General features: G+C 40.7%; 2 protein-coding genes across 2 annotated transcripts in view; one reads left to right on the top strand and one right to left on the bottom strand.

The window, feature by feature from the left end:
• The window catches only part of WARS2 (tryptophanyl tRNA synthetase 2, mitochondrial), a gene marked incomplete at its 3' end in the record, with an annotated part of 44,814 nt that overhangs the window by 14,372 nt on the left and 10,077 nt on the right, over window positions 1-20,365 (top strand). The window contains exon 2 of the mRNA XM_079536875.1: window positions 6,124-6,381. Within this exon, the coding sequence (XP_079393001.1) occupies window positions 6,124-6,381 (258 nt within the window). The remainder of the gene's footprint in view (window positions 1-6,123; window positions 6,382-20,365) is intronic.
• Window positions 16,961-18,237, bottom strand: LOC306953414 (heat shock transcription factor, Y-linked-like; the record flags this gene model as incomplete). The annotated part of the gene is made up of 2 exons (XM_079544313.1): window positions 16,961-17,083; window positions 17,725-18,237. 2 exons carry the CDS (start codon window positions 18,235-18,237, stop codon window positions 16,961-16,963), a joined length of 636 nt encoding a protein of 211 aa, XP_079400439.1.

Raw genomic sequence — 20,365 nt, 5'->3', positions numbered from 1 at the left:
TCCTTGAATGGATGCTAGCTTTTTCAGTTTTTAAAAATAAGTAAAAGATGAAAGTAGCATGAGCTTTCCTTATCATTTAGCTGTATACTCATCTGATGTCATTTCAAGTGTGTGATGGCAATATTTATGTGGAGTTATGAAGAAGCGGGTCTTAATCTCTATGAATGCTTTTACTTGATTTTATTGCATAACTCCTTTGAGAAACAGATGAACTGTGTTATGACTGCTTTTACAACATATGTGAGAAGCAATTATCTGTTGACCGTGCCTGATAGGTGTACCTAACTTAAATCCAGCTCTCTTCAAATTCCTCAAGCTAAATGTGACAGGCATAACCAGGATACTAAGAACTGGCTTACCAAAATTTTGTTGATCTGCTTGAATCTTTTCAGTATCATTCTCAGCACTTTCAGAGGCTTGAATTGTTTTCTTCTTTCGAGTGGGTGCAGTTTGAAGCTTCCCAATCACTAGTTCCCTCACTAAATTGCCGGATTTTGTGTCCATGCTTTCTTTGCCTTCTGGTATGATGACAGTTCATATTTGCCTGGGTCTTATCCTGAGTAATTAAAATAATAATAAATTCTTCCTGGTGCAGAATCTACAAAAAAAAAAAATTAATAAAATTAGCAACTTCCTGTAATTTTAAAAGAGACAGAGGTGGCTTCTTATACTAATAAACAAAAGAAGAATTGCCCTTTTAAGCATTGCAGATGTGGTGCTGAGCTCATGGAAAGAGCCCTTTATCGTTATGATCAGTGACAGAATGAAATGTTTGCAGCGATGAGCTCTTCTATTGCTTTCCACTGAATTTTTAGTTTGGTAAAAACAGTTTTAGATTGTGGTTACTTGTATATTTCCCTAACTTCTAAGCTCTTTTCAGAGTCTGTAATGTTTAATTCAAAAGAAAGACGTTTCCACAGATTCTTTTAAAGAGACTACAGAGTATTTAAGTGCAAAATTTTATGTTTGTAAATGTTTCATGTGGACAGTACAACTTTTTAAAAGATATTCTGTAACTGTCGTATTGTCTAGATATCAAATACACATATATCTGAATAACACGTATTTGGACTGTACAGATGTCTAAATTAGAGGCTATTAACGAAGTAAATTTGAGTCAGCTGAAAGTCATGGAATGAAATAGAGAAACTTTTTGTCAAATTTCTTCTACAGCTGCAAATAGTTTAAGGAGCATATGACATCCTGCTCTGGAGGTTGCAAAAAGCTTTTAAACACAATTGGAAAAGCAACGTGTGCAGCTAGTAGCATCCAAAGCACCGCATGGCTGTGCTGGGAGGTTGTGCTGCTGGGCTGCTTGAAGAGTTTGGAAGTGTCTCTGTGGGCTCATCAAGAGAGGCCTGTCTCTGCTTTCTGAGGTGTGCAGCTCAGCCTGGAGAAGGAAAGGGGGATTTACTAGAATTGTAGAAGGGATTTTGCTGAGCTCTCTAGTTCTTTGTCTGATACATGCAGGGAATGAGGGTGTATTTGACGGCCAAAGTGAGGCCCTGACTCCTGACTGCAGCGTGGCCTACTGAGAAAAGCTGAGCTTTGGCCCAAGACAGCAGGACTGGAGTTTGAAGCAACTGTCTTTTCCAGTATGGCCTTTTGCTTTCAAAGTAGATGTGAGGATTTGCGTCAGGACAGGAACACAACACTTAGTCCTGGTAGTTCAGAAGCATTTCCATGTTGTCAGTTTTCCAATAAGAGGAGCAGCAGTGTTGATTCCCTAGTGAAGAGGTAAGAGAACATGTGCACTTTAACAAGTTTTAGACCAAACTTAATTTAGAAATGCTGCTAGGAAAATCACCGTGGTGTTCTGAAGTTGCCGTGCAGAAGTCTTACGGAGAGAAAACAAGTAATACATGTTAAAACACTTGTTGGATACCATGCTTTTGACAGGAGTGTGGGTTTACATAAAGCATTAATGGTGTAGGTGCACACACCATGCAGAGTTAAACACACGGCCAGCAGGCTCACACTGTGCTCACTGCAGATATCTGAATGAGTGAGTGCCTATGGGCTGAAACTTCATGTCTTGTGACTTTCGCTCTGCCCCTTTGGGAAGTCTTCACTCCTTTTGTTTTCATCCCTTTCCAGCTTCAGTGCACGCAGCTCCCATCTCCTGACATAGCAGCTCTGCTGAAGCACATTCCAGTGCTATGATTTCATGGTACCAGGCAGCCCTCCCCTGCCACGCTGCTCTGCTGCCCGCTGCTTCTCATGGGGTGAACAAACAGCGAATGTAAACTCTCTCCAAAGGAGCAATGTTCTCTGTATATTTTTAGAGTTGGAAATTCGAGATTCATTTAAGGGTGGGTATTTTTGTATTTTTTAATATAGACTTCTGCTAACGCAATTTGCTGAACATCTCATGTTTTATGTTGTTGAAGAGAATCAAAGGAGTTAAAGATGAAAGACTTCTAGTCAACTGGTCTCTCAGCTGGGAGCCAGTGTGGATTTGTTCTTTGTACTGATTTGCTAGTATAGCCTCGCTCAGTTTTTATTATTGGATTTACTTGTTTCTGTAAGTTCCATACTTTAAGAAATTGCTGAGCTTTGACTTGCTATAATGCTGCTACTGTTTGATTCTCATGCTTGACTGATTATTTATTGCCCGTACACTGAACAAACCTTTTATAAGTAGTTGTTTACCATTTGAACACAGAGGCACCATTAAAGATGCTGTGCTTGCGTTCACAGGTAGACTGTTTCCTGGGTAGACAGAAAACTTTGTTCTCTGTTTATTTTAAATTGCGTCCATTTTACACTGTGCATGGACGTTTTCTTTCCAACTTGTAATGTGTCAGCAAATATTAACTTATAGTTTTACCCATCTTTAATTAGCTCATTGTCACCCTTCAAGTATTTTCAGTTAAGGCAGAGCTTGAACTTGCAAGGTATACTGAGACATCAATGTTTAGATTTTGTTAGTGAAAAATGATTTTGGACTGTCTGTTAAAATGTCTCTATTGCATTTGTACCATCTATTTGAGAATATTATACTCCCCTCAGGGGACAGTTTTGCCAATACAACTGATACGTTCATAGTGACTTAATCTACAAAGTGGGCAGTGATCTGAGAAGATCCTGACTGTGTTTTGGGCACTGAGACTACAAGAGTTCAGAGTCTAAAAGGCTTTGGGCTTGAGGAGGCTCATGGGTAGAGCTGTCCTCCACGGTTTTAAAGTGCCAGCTGTGTTTCAGTCAAGGCTCTGATAAGCAAACCTGTGTGAAGTGCACCGTGATCCCAGCTTTCCGGTACAGCAGACACTTACCCCGAGGGGTAGAGTTGTTTGTGCTCTGGAGCAGCATGAGCTTCAGAGCACCAAGGGAAATGAAGCAATAACAAGAGGACATCTCACATGATACTGTCTTTGTCTATGCTACAGTCAAAAGATGTGCACGTTTCTGCACCATCTTTTAACACAGTCATCTAAATGTACTTTATTTGGTGCATGTCCACAGTAGATTTCTACAATGTCATAAAGTTTCTTCAGTATTCTAACAGTGCAGCTTGGAATCATTCTCTGTAAAGTCACTGCGTTCAAAGCAGTAGTAGCCTCCTAACTCACTGCCTCCCTACTGTCTTGATGTGCTCTGCTGTCTGGGCAACAGGGCATGGGAAAGAATGAGCAGGAGGAGAAAATACTCTGAGAACTTGGGAGGTGCAAAACTATGTAGAGAAGAGAATGAGAGGGGCTGTAGGCAGCTGTAGCTTGTGTAGAATAGTGTGATTAAACAGGCATATAAATCTGGAAAGCTGGAAAGCAAGCAGCACTGTGGATAGAAAGGAAGGAGGGAGGGAGCATCAGAGTTTGAGCTGAATGAAGAGAGATAGGAACATGAGAATAGGAAATGTGCTCTGAGAAACAGCTAGTTGTTCCGGGATCCCTGTGGGTCCAGAACACTATCTCAGTAATCATCTATTCACATCTTGTTTTCTTTTCAGAGCTCTATCTTCTTGGTGAAGAATTGGAATATGGAAAGCAAAAGACAAATGTTATGCCTGTTAAATACCTGTTGCATTGCTTCACAACTGCTCTATGTCCTTAACATCACAGCTCTGAACCCTAGTGAATCTTGAGTTTCTACTAAGTTTCATTTCATTTCTGCATGTTGGACTTCTTTCTTGCTCTAGGTGAGCATCTGGCCTCGCTTGGTCAACAGCAAGTTACCTGCAGTCCTTGGGCCAGGTTGTATCTTCAGCCAGTGGTGATAAATGTGCTGCTGTGGTTCCTAGGTAAACAAGAAGTGTAAGGATTGCATATCTTGTAATGTGGAGAAAAGGAGTATGGTGGTCAAAGACCGCATCACAAGAACCGGGAGTTAGAATTGCTGTTGGAGGAAGTGGTGTGATTTTTCACTGCACTGACTGCCTGACAGCTACAAGACTAGACGTCCTCCAAGAGTACCTAGAAACTAACTCAAAAATGCACCTAAAAGTCAAGCTGTTATTTGGGATGGTGTGGGAACGTTATTGCCTGGATTTAAACGTGTGGGCACTTATGAGAGAAATTAGCATGACTGCCAGCCCATACTTCCTCTTACCTGTCAGCACAAGCACTAATACACTGGATAAGAAAACTGTCTGGATTTGAAAAATTGTCTTACTTTTAAAGCAGGGAGAAATTTTCAGCAAATTCTGAAGGAAATTCACCAGGCTTTTCTGAACTATAAATCATGTTTTAAGTTCTACTTTGAAACACTTTCTCAGTCATTTTTCTGTCTGTCTGAGTCAAAAAGAATTAAGGGAATGCAGTCAATTTGGAGTTCTGTTTTTAATAGTTAAAAATACTGATACTTGTCCTTGACTCTTACTGCCGTTTTATGTGGTTTCATGGTTGAATTACTACTTTTTTTTTTTTTTTTTTTTTTTTTTTTTTCTTTTCACTCCCCCTAAGCCCCCCCAGCCCATACATTTATAACAGATTCACAGGATTGGGAACAGATTATATCAATAAATAAATGATCTATTTTTTTAATAGATATTTCTTATAAAATTAATCGGGAAAGAAATGATGCAGCCAGAAATACAATGAAATTGATGTTCCCATTGCACACCTGAGTCTGACAGTTTGTATTGTACAGCTTTGTAACTGGGACTGCCTGTTGACTTTGCTGAGACCCTCATGTATAAGTTGAGCGGTCTTGCATAGTCTCCTAACTTGGCACGTTGCAAGCATTTTCTTATAAAATATTGCTGAATTACTTTCTGAATATGGTGCAATTCTTTGGAAAAGTCAGGAGGTAATTGATCATACAGTGACAGCTTAGGGCTCTGAGAAATGGTCAGATGGAGTGCAAAGATGCAGGAAAACAAACTTTCCAAGATGGTAACTGTCACTTAGCCAAGCAATACTTTTTTTTTTTTTTTTTTAAAGCTTTTTAATCTCTGTTCACAACCTCAGCTTCTTAATCTTTTTTTTTTTTTTTTTTTTCTTCTGTGAACTCCCTTCAGATGTTCATTTTGTTACTGTACTACTTATCAGTGTACTGGTGTATTCATGTGATCTTGAGCTGTGGTAATGTTCCTCTACAGAACGCTTTTGAAACTCACCTGCTGCCAAGATGGTTAGTTTCAAGACTTTGATGGTCTTGACTTCTGAGTCAAGAAGTAGTTTTCTTTCAAGAACCACTCCAAATGTTCTTTGTAGCTAGCATAAGGTTGCAGTGTTCATGGGAGTTAAGATGGCAATCAACTTGGATATTATATATGTTTATAATAAAAATGTTCTCTTTGTTATGATCTTAAGTATCAGTATCAGAGTGGACAATGTATTAAGAAGAAACACAAAGCAAAAAAATTGAAAAAAAGATGAATATACCACTTGGTTTCTGAAAACTGGTATTCACTTATCTTGTTTATAGCTGTGTTTGTTTGCATATATAGTCAGATTTCTTAAAACCATGCTTGTTGTCCATCTCTGGGGTAAGATAGAGTATTTCGACTGACTTTTTGCACTTACTTTTAGGCATCCCTAGATAGGGCTTTCTAGTACACTGGGAAGCAGAAAGGAGGGACAAGTGTAAGTAAGGCTTTATTAATGAGTTAAAATATAAAAGAGCCTTTAAATATGTATGTATATTTATGCTTCTGTTAATGTTACCACTACTTTCTAACAGAATGTGGTAATGGATCGGATTTTCTCTGGTATCCAGCCGACTGGGACGCCTCATCTTGGTAACTACCTTGGAGCTATTCAGAACTGGGTGAATCTGCAGGAAAAGTACAGCTCAGTGTTATACAGCATTATGGACCTGCACTCTCTCACTATGCCCAAGGAGCCAGCTGTCCTTCGACAAAACGTGCTGGACACCACTGCTGCCATCCTTGCCTGTGGGATTGACCCAAGGAAGTGCTTCCTGTTCCGACAATCACTGGTTAGTGCTTGTTATGTTAAAATTGTTTCTGATTAAGTGGCTTTCCAGATATGTTAATGAATGAGCACAGCATTATTACCAAATTCATTTTTCTTGTCTGTGTTTGTGGTCCTAGAAAATGTTAGCTGAAACTATGATCAGGAAGTCTATTTGGAGAGAAGTATGTTTCAAATTTCTCAGACAAAGTAGGATGCTTGCGCATTTGTGATGGATACCAGGTGCCCACCACAGTGTTCTCTCATTCCTCTTCTTTAACAGGACTCCCAGCTGCTGCTACACAGCACTGAGTTTTCTCCTTCCTTAAATCTGCTCGCACACACAGTTTCACTTATGGCTCAGCTTTGGATATTTTGCTCAAGTTCCTTTTGGAGCAACTGGAGCTGTCTCTGATCTGATGTGGGGCAGCTACAGGGCTCTGCTCACAGAGGCCATCTCTGCAGCCCCACTGACACCAAAACCTTGCCGTGTAAAACCGATACGACGTGTTATGAATAACACACTGAAAAGACCTGTTAAGCATTAATTTAGCTCCATAGGTTTCACTTTGGTCACAAAAGGTTAATGCTTAAATGCATAAATGTAGTCTGTACAACCATAAGGGCAAGTAAAACACATTTTTGTTTTCGTACTGGCATTTACCACTTAATCTGCTAGCAGCACAATATCTACTATGAGTGATTGGCATGGGATGCTTTGTGTCAGTTCCACATCATAAACTGTAGGAAGTTGAGTCTTCTCTGGGATTTTTTCCCCCTCTTTTGATGTAACCTCCTTTTCATACACATCTTTTTTTCAACTTGATCTAGGTAATTCCTGGTGAAATACTTGCTTCTTCATCTAATCACCCCATGGAGTACTGAACTTACCTTCTTACCTGATCTATCGCGTGTTGCATTTTCCTGAAACATAACTTAATTTCTTGCCCTGTTAACTTTCTGTAAACTGGCAAACTTCTGCAGTTTCCCACAGAGGCAGATGAGTCATAGCTTCTGCTGTTCTGAAGACATCTTTAAACAGACATTCAATTTGCAACAGTACTGCAAAGGTGATATATGCAGGGTCTGAATTTTATCAATGAGAGATGAAACCCAGCCATTCCATTTCTCCTTTGAACATGGTTCTTTACCAACAGTTTTCTATTGTTAAACTGCAAATGATGATCATGACTCCATCTCCTTGATGCATTTTGAATTGATGAAGACAGATTCACTCCCTGCTTTGTCTTTTCCTTTGTAGTGGAAAATAAATCCCAGTACATTAACACAGAATTCCAATAGAGATATGATTAATTCAACCTTTGTTCAAATCTGTTTGTCACTTTAATTTAAAAATTTGAGTTTTAACTTGTCTTGACTAATCTGTCTTAATCCCATCCACTTTGATTCTGACATTAACTAGAATTTCAGTATGAGTTACAAGCCAGTAAATAGTACAGTAAAAACCAGTCTGGATTTTTTCTTGTTCTTTTTTTTTTAAAAGCAGCTGAACGATTCCTTTAGTTTTTGAATTAACTGATCAGTAACTAAACACACAGCCGAGTACTCTTCAATGTGAAAGTGAGAAGAGAGATGATTGTGGTTAGAGAGGAATGGAAAAAGATTTATAAAACTGAAGGTGGTACGGAGAAAATAGATAAGGAAAAACCTTTTTATCCACTGAAGCATATAAACTAACATATCAAACTGAAGTTATAAATACAATAATGAACAGGTGTCAAAATAAGTGAACACTTAATCAATTCAGCACAAGCATAAAAGTATTGCATTTCTTGAAGCCCATAATTGGGCTGTGGGACTTCTAGGCACAGGATACAGTGCAGCCTGAAATGTATTCAGGAAAGGACTGAATGAATTAACTTGAAAAATCTGTTGGGCTCTGTTACGTACCTGAGGTGTCACTTCTGTAGAAAGTGCCACCAAAGTTGATTCTATTTTATGTGTTGGCTGGTCTTTTTTAAATGTACTACTGTTTGTCCAGATATGTTTTTTCTTGTTATGTAATGCTTTAGATTAAATATTTGCTTTCTATGGTTTCATGTTTTGAACCATGTTCTTACTAGTACAAGTGTACAGCTTTCAGAAGTGGCTGATTTTTGCAGATTTTTGTAAGCTTTTTGTCATACTGCAAACAGCGGGACTATGCCAGTTGTTAATGAATCCAGACCATTCTGTTAGGTTCAGGCTGCAGTGAAGTTGCCTTCCCAAAAACAACTCTTGAAGTTGTATGTGGGGGTCAGGTATACACAGAGATGCACTTTGGCCTGTTACAATTGCATTAACGGGACCAGACATGGCTCTGGAAGCAATTAAAAGGAATATCTGCCTGTAGCTGCTGATGCGAGGAAAGGAGACAGGAGCATTGCTGATGTGATAATTGCATTAGCACGATAAAGAAATAGTAAGTTATGGAATTACATAATACTAAAATGATTATTCTGCTGCATAAAGTGGTGAGATAGGTTGTAGCTATTGCGAATTAAGATTTTATTGCTTGACTTTTTGACTGGTAATTATTACAAAAGAAAAAAGATTATCTCTTTTTCAGCAACTGTAGCAGTCCCTTAAGATGGCCTAAAAAAGACCCGATTTTGTTTGCAAGCATTTGGCCTAGGTACAAAAGCAAAATAACCAAAACTGGCTGAATATTGTCATGGCTGTGTTCTCAGAGCAAAAAAATAAATAAATAAAAAAGAAATCCTTCTGCGAATAGAGAGCTGCTTAACATGTTTGGTGATTGGCGGTGTGGCTTTCTGTTTTATCAGTTCAATTCAGTATCAGAAAGAGTTCTCAGTAGATCAGCATGCCACAGTTCTTGCTGTATTTTCTGTTCTGTCTTGAAAATTGCACTTCTGTAGATCACGAAGTGCTACCACAGTTATTTCTGATTAAAACTTGAGTTCATTTTTCAATAAGCCCCATGCAATTATGTGATTATGAAATGCATACTTGGTTTTAATCACTAAAGCAAGCTACAAGTAATGACTGGAAGCGCCCTTTTTTGTTAGCAGTAAGAGCAGAATGAAAATCTTGCACTGCAAAAATATGGCAGTAAGGGCAAGCTCCTATTAAGACAATTGATCATACAGTTACTATTGCAAATTATCCTGCATCCTTTAATGTTCTTTGGATCAAACTGGACAGGAATGGTCTAGAGCTGCTGAAGAGAGTTTTTTGTTTTAGCTTACTCTTTCTGTTCTTTTTCTTGCTTCTTGTGTTGCTTCCCAGGAATATGTTTGCCATATGTGGAAAAAAATATTGATTATCTTGCTTCTCCAAAAGCTTGTGCATTTGGTAGGGGTTGCACTGTCAGTAGCCTTTTATTTACAGCATAGTTTATGCAGATCAAATCTCTAATCCGGAGCTATCTGAAATACCTCTAAGGTTTTCCCATATTTTATCATAATTTCCAATCCAAGCAGGAGGAAAAAGGCTGAACAATATTAAACACAAATTGACTATTGGGGAAAAAAAGCATAAGGAGAAGAGAGAGCTCTCAATTTTACAGCAGATCTGAAAGGTACTGCAATGGTGAGGTTATAAGTTACTTTTGAGACCCAGAACTGATTTCTGTAATGTCCATGCTTTGCAAGTAAGAGGAATGATCAGCTGATTTTTATATGACTTTGAAGGCATATGGCATCTGTTCTTGTTTGTCATGTATACAGCTCATTATCTCCAAGTGAAAATTAGCTATGTATGCTTCAGGATTTTTTAAATTACTGTTTTTCATGACACACATAAACAGAAACTAAATGGCTGTCTGAATATTTGTCTGTGTATACGGATGTATCTGTTCCCTAAATGCCTCCTACGCTTCATACTAATTTGATCTCCATCTTTTGGAAGCAGTGGCTAGAATGAACAGATGATGAGAACTTGAAAGTATTTAGAAACTATAAAGATGATGGTGAATATTTAGGACAGTGTTTGGAGCTATGCTATCTGTGAAAAGTTATAAGCAAGCACATCTAGTTAAAGAGTCTAAGAAAACACAATTATGACATATGTTGAACACTAGAATGGCCTCCCAGTGAGCAGAGTATCTTCATTAGTCATGTTGTTGTGTTTTTTTTTTTTTGTTTTTTTTTTTTTTAATTGCATTTTCCTAGGTGGGAAAACAAGTCATGAAAGACAGACAATTTCTGTAAAAATTGAATTGCATATTTCAAAATTATAAATTTTGATTTGGACCACAGCTGCCAGATATATGAAAGCCTCTTTCCTCTTGAAGAAAACAATGTCAGGATACATATTGAGTAGCTGCCTTTGCCTACCAGGCATGAAAGAGGAGTAACAGAATAATGACTTATGCAACAAATCCCAAGAATACTATAAAAAAGAAGAAATTTATTCCTTAAACTGTACCATAACTGATAAAAGCTGTAACAGTCTTCTTTCATAAAACATAGAATGTTTTAATAAAAACAAAAAACCTAGTGAGGGGAAGAAAAAAAGAAGACAGTAAGCAATTTGCACACATGGTAAGCTTGTATGGTATTACCCCATTTACTCTGATTTCTGGTGGATACTATACACATTTAAGTTCTTACCCATAACCATCTTGTGTCTCATCTGCTTCGCAGTCAAAACAATTTTAGAAACTGCTGTTGCTTTAATGTGGTCTCGGACTGTTCTTCCTGTCCACCTACCTATCCTCATCAACACATGCTAAATATCCCAAGGGAAGCTAAAATTCCATCTGACTTGATTGAGCAGGCAGAAGTTGATATGCTGTCCTAGTGCTTCTCTGAGAAGTCCTGTGAGTTTCTGGACAACATAACATTCAATTTCAGGGCGGAAAATTGCAGTTATCAGCCTTTTGGATGGGGTGACTTATTTTTCTAGTGTAGCAAACTGAGTATTCTTGCAATGTGAAGGCAAATTGAAATAGTAACTCTGGGAGGTGGGAATTTGCCAATTCGTCTTAGCCTGAACTCCAAAAGTCAAAATGTGGCAGTTTAAATGTGTGTGCTAACTGTTGTACTGCTATGATTTTCCAGAAACATCCATCTGCTTTGTATTGTGGGCAGAGTTTGAATGGATTCAGGATACTTCTTGTCCAATTTTCAGTGAGGCTTAAAAGCTTCCATTGCATCACAGCTTATAAATTTATTAAAGTCCATTTAGTTTAGTATAATCCATTGAAAACTTCCTGTCATAAGAGGATGTATGTAACTAATCTAGAAAATTATTCTGCTTCTCTCATTCCTCCATTTTCTCCTCTAAAGACTGGGCTAGACATAACTAGAGCACAGTGGGAAGAAATCATAGTTCAGTTAAATTCTTTTTTTTTTTTTTTTCTTTTTCTTTTTTCCAAATCTTCTTCCACCTCTCTTCTGTCTTAGTTTACCTTATTTATTTCATGGAATCATAGAAGTGCTCAGATTGGAAAAGACCTTAAAGATCATCAAGTCTACCCACAACCTGACCATACTACCCTAACAATCCTCTGCTAAATTATGTCCCTAAACACCACATCCAAATAGATTTTAGCCATGCTGCTCAGGAGCCTATTCCAGTGCTTAACCAGCCTTTCTGTAAACCAGTGTTTCCTGATATCCAACCTAAACTTACTCTGGTGCAACTTAAGGCCATTTCCCCTTGTCCTGTCACCAGTGAGACCAGCCCCGCTCTTGCTGTAAGCACCTTTCAGATATTGAAGAGAGCAGCCTCAGCCTCCTTTTTCCCAGGCTAAACATTCCTAGTTCCTTCAGTCTCTCCTTGTAGAACATGTTCTCCAAGCCCTTCACAAGCCTTCTTGCCGTTCTTTGGACCTGCTCCAGCACCTCCATGTCCTTTCTGTACTGAGGTGCCCAAAACTGAACACAGTACTCAACGTGAGGCCTCACCAGTGCCGAGTACAGGGGCAGGGTTACTTCCCTAGTCCTGCTCACCATTCCATTCCTGATACCAGGCAGGATGCCATTGGCCTTCTTGGCCACCTGGGCACACTGCTGGCTCGTATTCAGCTGACTGTCCATCAGTACACCAAGATCCCTTTCCGTCTGGTAGCTTTCCAGCCACTCCTCCCCAAGCCTGTAGGGTTGCCTGGGGTTGTTGTGACAAAAATGCAGAACCTGACACTTGGCTCTATTGAAACTCATGCAGTTTACCTTGGCCCATTGATGTAGTCTATCCAGATCCGTAATGTAGCTGTTTATACATTCCTGTCTCCACCAATTTTATAGACACACCAAACTGATTGCTCAGACAGTATTGTTGGTTCAACTAAGATGTTTCTAAAAACAAATTCACTTGGTAATGAAAAAAGTGAGGAAAAAGGTTTTCTGGGCCAAGTAATTGTGTTCTGATTTTATAATTGACTCCGGTGGGGATATTCTTTGTCAAATATTTGGGACAGAAGAACCAGATCTTACTTATATCAATTTTAACCAAATATAAATGTTATTAAGTTGGTCGAAAGTAACAATGACAGCTGTGACAACTAATTGATTTACCAATAAAGCTAATCACCCCTCCCTCACAGTTCAGTATATTGCTTAGCTTATGTTCTTTAAGACATATGTTGCTTTTGTAACTGTGAAGTTATTCTACCCTACAATTATTTCTTTGAACAGGAATTTGGGATGCCATATTTTTAGTCGTCTAAGTTTCTTAGTGGGTGCTTCAGTTGCTGTGTGCTTTTGATTCAAGAGCAGCCTAATTTGTCTTTTTCATGGCTCCATTATGCTCCTTAACTGTACAGTATAAATGTGCATTACCAAGTATCTTGAACGTACTGCTCTCAGTGTTAGGCATTAATAAAATCTTATCTCTTCTTCTTGAAAAACAAATGTGGGGAGCGTTTCCTTATAAAAGACCTCTTTAATTTTTTGGGAGCACTAACTGATATGTCATGGAGTGATAAAAATTCTTAAAAATATTTCCTTTCTTTTGAAGTTTAGGTCATGTTCTGTCCTCTGTCCACACTTCTTTTAGTATACAGATATCCAGATTACCTCCCCAGACCTATTTGTTTGTCTTCTGCGCTGTCAAAAAGAGATCTTTAAAGCTCTGTGCAAATTTCAAATATAGCTTTTAGTGAAGTTACACTGTTGCAATGTAACAGATATGCAGCCACTTTGAAGTCCCTTTCAAAGAAGGGCATAGGTTGAAACTTAGCGTATTCAAAATGAAACAAGGAATCTCTCTTTGCAGGAAGGCACTTAAGCTTCTGACACGCCACTTTCTGATGCCCACACTCAGCAATGGATAAAAGCTAAGCAGGAACTGGCAGGCTGCAGCAACGCACTTGGACCTTCTCCAGAATTAGGTGAAAATGGAACAGTCCTTCTTACCTATTCTGCTGAGCATCCTCATTTGTACCTCATTTACGAACGCTCAGTGGTGGGTAGCCAATGAAGAGTCACAGTCCAACCATTTAGTAGACTGTACTGGTAATGTCACCTGGGCCTGGTTAGAAATTAAATGATCACATGGAATGCAGAGTGTTTACCAACTACCAGAGTTTTTCCAAGGAACAGAGGAAAAATAGCAAATATCAGTCTATAAAGCCAAGAAACTATCAAGAAGCAACAGGAAACTGAGGCAAGTACAGTGCCCAATAGGATTACCTTATGAGCTTTTCTTCACTCCCAAATCACCACACTCCTAAGCAAAACTACCAGACAAGAGCATAAGATGGAAAAAAACACAAACATATAAATCAGCTCAGATTGATGAACAGTAGATTTTATTCTTTTACGGAATGAAGACTACATTATTGAATTGAAGTGTGTCACTTGATTGCCAGCTAAGCTTTGCTGTACTGATCCAAAACTGGAAAATAAAATAGAGATGGTTTTGGCATTAATAGTGAAATGTCTACTGCAACCAGCTAAAAACTGCAACTCTGCTGTTAATGACAGCTCAGCAACAAAACAGAAAGCATCCAGAAAAGGCAATTTATTTGTAAGAGTTGGTAGTGCTAGTAATTAGACTATGTCTAGCATTTGAACAACACAATCACACTCTACTTTGATGAAAGAGAGCCTTTGAAGACAACTTTCTGATGCAGGTGGTGGAAGAACCAATGAGGGGAGGGGTATTGCTAGACCTTATTCTCACTAATTAGAAAGGTCTTGTCAAGAAAGTAAAGGTCTGGGGCAGCTTGGGTTGTAGTGACCATGATGTGGTGGAGTTCAAGATCTTGAGTGGAAGAAACAAGCAAAAAGTAGGATTGCTACCCTGGACTTTAGGAGAGCCAACTTTGATCTCTTCTGGGACCTACTTGGAGCTATCCCGTGGGCTAGGGTGTTAGAAGGTAAGGGGGCCTGTGAGAGCTGGTTGGCATTTAAATAACTCTTCTTCCAAGCTCAGGATCGGTGCGTCCCTGTGAGCAAGAAATCAGGAAAGGGTGGCAGGAGACTGTGTGGATGAGCAAGGAGCTCGTGCACAAACTCAAAGGAAAGAAGAAGGTCCATAAAATGTGGAAAAAGGCTCTGACCAGTTGGGAAGAATATGGAAACGTTGTCAGGGCCTGCAGGGATGCAACGAGGAAGGGTAAAGCCTGCCTGGAATTGAATCTGGCGAAGGTGATAAAGAATAATAAAAAAGGCTTTTTAAAGTATGTTAACAGTAAAAGGAAGACTAGGGAGAATGTGGCTCCCCTACTAAGTGAGGGGGGTGTTCTGGTAACGGGGGATGCTGAGAAGGCGGAGATACTGAATGCCTTCTTTGCTTCTGTCTTCAGTGAAAAAGCTCTCCCTCAGAAATCCCAGACCTCAGAGGTTAGTGAGAAGGTCTGGGGAATGGAAGTCAGGGAAGAGGCAGCCCGAGAGCGCCTAGGCAACACCACTGTTCATAAATCCATGAGACCCGATGGGATGCATCCACAGGTGCTGAGGGAGCTGGCAGAGGTGATTGCTGAACTGCTCTCTGTCATCTTTGAGAGGTCTTGGAGAATGGGGGAGGTGCCTGAAGACTGGAGGTTAGCCAGTGTCACTCTGGTCTTCAAAAAGGGCAAGAAGGAAGATCCAGGTAATTACAGGCCAGTCAGCCTCACCTCTGTCCCTGGAAACGTGATGGAACAGCTTGTGCTGAATGCCATCTCCAGACAACTGGAAGAAAAGGAGGTTATCAGAAGTAGTCAGCATGGGTTCACCAGGGTGGGTGAGGTCGTAGTAGCCTTCTGGTAGCCTTCTACAATATTGTGACCGTGGCTGGGTGGATAGGGGGAGAGCAGTGGACGTAGTCTACCTTGATTTCAGCAAGGCATTTGATACTGTCTCCCATGACATCCTTATAACAAAGCTGAGGAAGTGTGGGATAGATGAGTGGACAGTGAGGTGGGTTGAGAACTGGTTGACTGGCAGAGGGTCATCGTTGGCGGTGCAGAGTCCGGTTGGAGACCTGTAACTAGTGGTGTTACTCTAGTTGGTGCTGGGTCCGGTCTTGTTCAACATCTTCATCAGTGACCTTGATGAGAGGATAGTGGCCACCCTCAGCAAGTTTGCTGATGATACGAAGTTGGAAGGATTGGCTGAAGGCTGTGCTGCCATTCAGCAAGACCTGGACAGGCTGGAGAGCTGCGCAGTAAGAAACCATATGAGGTTTAACAAAAGCAAGTGTAGAGTCTTGCATCTGGGGAGGAATAATTGCAAGCACCGGTACGGGTTGGGGGATGACCTGCTGGAGAGGAGCTGTGCGGAGAGGGACCTGCGTGTCCTGGTGGGTGACAGGCTGGCCATGAGCCAGCAGTGTGCCCTTGTGGCCAAGAGGGGCAGTGGCATCCTGGGATGCATTAAAAAGAGCGTGGCCAGCAGGTCGAGGGAGGTGATCCTCCCCCTCTACTCTGCCCTGGTAAGGCCTCATCTGGAGTACTGCGTCCAGTTCTGGGTTCCCCAGTACAAAAAAGACAGGGATCTCTTGGAAAGAGTCCAGGCCACAAAGATGGAGAAGGGCCTGGAGCATCTCCCCTATGAAGTAAGGCTGAGTGAACTGGGTCTGTTCAGCCTTGAGAAAAGAAGACTGAGAGGGAACCTGATCCAGGTCTATAAATATCTAAGGTGTGGGGGGGCAGAATGGCGAGGACGGAGTCTTTTCAGTGGTGAGTGGAGACAGGACAAGGGGAAACGGCCGGAAACTGCAGCATCGGAAGTTCTGCACCAATGTGCGCAAGAACTTCTTTATGGTGAGGGTGACGGAGCACTGGAACAGGCTGCCCAGGGAGGTGGTGGAGTCTCCTTCTCTGGAGATGTTCAAGACCTGCCTGGATGCCTACCTGTGCGACCTGGTGTAGGGAACCTGCTTTGGCAGGGGGGTTGGATTATTCAATGATCTCTGGAGGTCCCTTCCAACCCCTACAATTCTGTGATTCTGTGAAAAAGCCTTCCTCTAGAAATAGAAGGCTGCTCATGCAAAAACCCAGCCTATGTCCCATCGAAACATTATTTTGTCTACTGCCATCCTACCAACATCCACTTCTGACATCATGGGCCAACGTCAGAAAATGGAAGGCATTGATTTCGAGGCCGCCCACGTAACAGCTACCCTTGCCTGCATTTTTGCGTGGCTCAGATTGGTAGATGGAAAGGCAGGACAATGGAAAAACAGTCCAAACATTTATTTTTTAAACTACTCTACTCTGTGTACTCAGGGCCAGTTGAGGATGCAGATGGTCTTCTAACACCAACACTCTGCTTGAATCTTTTCTGCCGGAGGAAATAGTCCTTCTTGAAGTAGGGATTATAGTAGCAGAGTAACTGCAAAACACAAAGGGGAAGAGTTTATTACCACAGTTTCAAGACTGGAAAAACAAAGGTATAATAACCAATAATTAGAATTTCAAGAGACTGAGAGAGAGGACTCTCAGGGGCAGTTCAAACAGGAATACATGGGTATGAAACATCAAGGTATGGCTAAGAACATAGGTCTCTCCAAAATTAATGCCTCCTGTTTATTTCCAGGGAAACTACAACAGCTACTAAGTGCACAACAGTGTTTTTTGATACAGCAAGTTCTCAGCCACAAAACACTCGTCAACTCTCAGCACCCTTCTGAACCATTCACCACCTCACTGTGCTCACATCCACTCTTTGGTCTCCATAAATGTTCAGCAGTCATCAACGAACATCTATGGGTGTCATTTCTTTCCACATGGAAGAATTCAGTTCCACCTCTGACGTCGTCGGCCAACATAAATCAGGAAGCATTACATTCAGAGCAGCCCTGCTAACAACCAGCCTTGCTTGCATTTTTGCCATTTGCGAGCCACAGAGGAATGTAGGATTTTCAGAAATATAAGTACCCAAATATCACCAGCTGTCAGCCACCTCACTTTGGACTGACTGGCCACCAATTCCACTGTCCTGAGAGCTATTTTACAGGTAGAGGAACTGCATACCTCGCAAGGACTAGAAATTGCTGTTCCCTCTGCTAGGAATCCAGCACATGAGGCAGAGCTTGGCGAATCCCCTTCCGTAATATAGAAGCCATGGTGGTGAAGGTGGCGAACAAAACTTTTCATGCTGTCAATGTCAAAGATTTTGAGATGTCCTGTCCTGGCCAGGACTTCCGTCCTGAAGAACGATTCCTCTATCACTATAAAGTCACCATCATCGCCCCACCAAATGGACTGGAAGTGATTGCTTTCAGTAATTTTCCAGAGGTTTTTCAGAAAGTTGCAGGATGACAAGTCCTGGGCTTTGGCGGAGCACTTCTCAGAAAGATCATGATGTCGTCTTTTGGCAGACGGTTCCCCACGGGAAAGTGGAGAAGTCTTTTCTTCTTGGGTAGGTCCTATGGCAGCATCCCGAGCCGTTCTTTTACGACGGACTGGATGGGAAGCAGAAGCCGCAACTGCCAAGTTGGTGTTTGGCGCAGAAACACCTGATGTTTCCTGTGAAGGTGTCTCCATTTGAGTTATTAATTTTTCACCTTGACAGAAATTCCTGTCCAGAAAAGTTTCCACAGCCAACAAGGCTTGTACTGCCACCAGCAGGAGGAAGCGCAGTGGCACCTACACTGCGGGGAGTGGGACCTCCACAAACGTAACCACAACGACTTCTTGTTGCATCACAGTGACATCACAGAGCAGAGAACGTTTGCTGGCAAAATGGGGCAGTGAGATACACGTTAATTAAGGAAATATGAGCCAAGATATTTATGCTACCCAAGCCAACAGATAAAAAGATACTTGTATTATCCCTGAGGAGCATTATTGTAAATAATGACTTCGTTGGCTGTATGCATGTATATGTATACACACACATAACAGTTGTAATAGTTACCCTTTGCTTGCATTTCTGAAAAAATAACAATTAAAAATTAAAAAATAAAGAAAGAGGAAAAAAACCTGACTATGCAGAATGAGGTTTGTTTGGCCACAAAGGAGAATGTTAGTCATTTTTTCTGGAAAAAAAAATGACATGGGAGGAAATGTTCTTCAGTAGACCTGTAGCTGGCTGAAGATTGGAGAGTCTGGCAATGTATAGTGATCACTTTTTTGGAGTGGCACAAGCAGTATTTATATCCTTCAGGATTTCATGCTGGGCGCAGTTCTGGATCAATGTATTGATCATTTGTGATGTGGAGAACGTATTGAACAGTGGCATCACTAGAAAGGACACAGTGGTCTAGAAAATCCATATCTCTCGGGAAAGGGATAGCCCAAGTCTGTGAGCCGTGCTAAGCTCTTTTGAATAGCCAAGTGTTGTGGCAAGGGAAAGGGATACCAAAAGAACTAATAGAACAACATTGGTTAGGCTCATTAGTGGTGGAATGCAACGTAAAGCATTTAGCTAAAAGTAGTGTAAACCTTCTTTACGCATTATTTAGCTGAGTCAGCTCAATAAAGGCTTACAGTTCTCTGAAATCATCCACTCATCATAGGTATTGTTCAAAAAAGCCAGAAATGTATCATCATAATATCAGGAAGGATATTGAGAACAAGACAAAGGTGTCATTTTGTCACTACACAGAACTTCAGTGTGTTTGCATCTTGAATACTGAGTAGAGGTTTAGAGTGTACTCCTCGAGAAGCATGCGGTGAATGTGAGGTGATAGAGAGAAGGGAATTTAGTGCAGCAGAGAGATAGAGCAGCTTCCATGCACCCGTTATTCCGTGGAGCAGACTTGCTTCACACAGTGCCTGCTTTGCATTCTGCACGTTTAGCAAAACCTACAGGGCAGGGTTTGTGGAAATGTATAGAATGCTTTGGTTTGAAGAGAAGAAGTCTGAGGCAGTATCACATGGTTCAAAATATGATTATATACATTTATAGGAAGTATGGATACTAAGAGGACTGAGCCAGGTATAATATCTTCTGATATTTCCAGCTATTATGGATGCTGGTGGACTGTGAAGGGAAGGCTCTTCAGGAAATTGTGGTCTCATGTTACTCTAAAGCACAACTGTTGCTGTGCTCTGCTGTGATCCAGTACGGTATTTTTTATATTCCTGTGTTTCCATTGCTTTATCAAGTCCTTCACTCAGAATTTTAAATTGAATTAGGGGTAGCAGGAGGCTGAGTTTGTCCAAAACAGTTGTTTGTTGTAATTGTAATGCAGTGCTATTACTTAGTGCCAGAAAGGAAGGGTTAGCTGGGGCTTTAATTTATTTGTATCGTATTCATATTCACTTCTTCCAGTTTCTTGGTATACAGAGTTATCCAAATCAAACTGGTGTGGTTCTGTTGCTCGAATAACCACATTTAAACTGATGCACAGTAACTGACCAAACACACCAATTGCCTGTCCCTTTTGCCAAGTAAAACACAGCAGCTTAAACCATGATTTAGCCTGACAAATGATTTGTTGTTTAAGCCTAATACCTCTTGATTCACAGACTGACACACATTCAGTTACTGCAGTTTGGGTGATGAATGTTAGCCCATTAGGCTTCAGTACTGAATTTTTTTCCAGCTGAAATCTTTTCCCTTTCTGAGCACTCTTTTGTGTTTTCTCCCCTTTTTATTAGTCCTTTTCTTCACAGTAATCAGCACGCTTCTAGCCTTGCTTAGGAAAGGACTGTGTTGTGTTTAAAG

This window comes from Tetrao urogallus, assembly GCF_951394365.1.
Source record: "Tetrao urogallus genome assembly, chromosome: 1".
NCBI lineage: Eukaryota > Metazoa > Chordata > Aves > Galliformes > Phasianidae > Tetrao > Tetrao urogallus.
The sequence above is the reverse complement of the archived record's forward strand: the minus strand, read 5'-3'. Positions and strand labels throughout refer to the sequence as shown.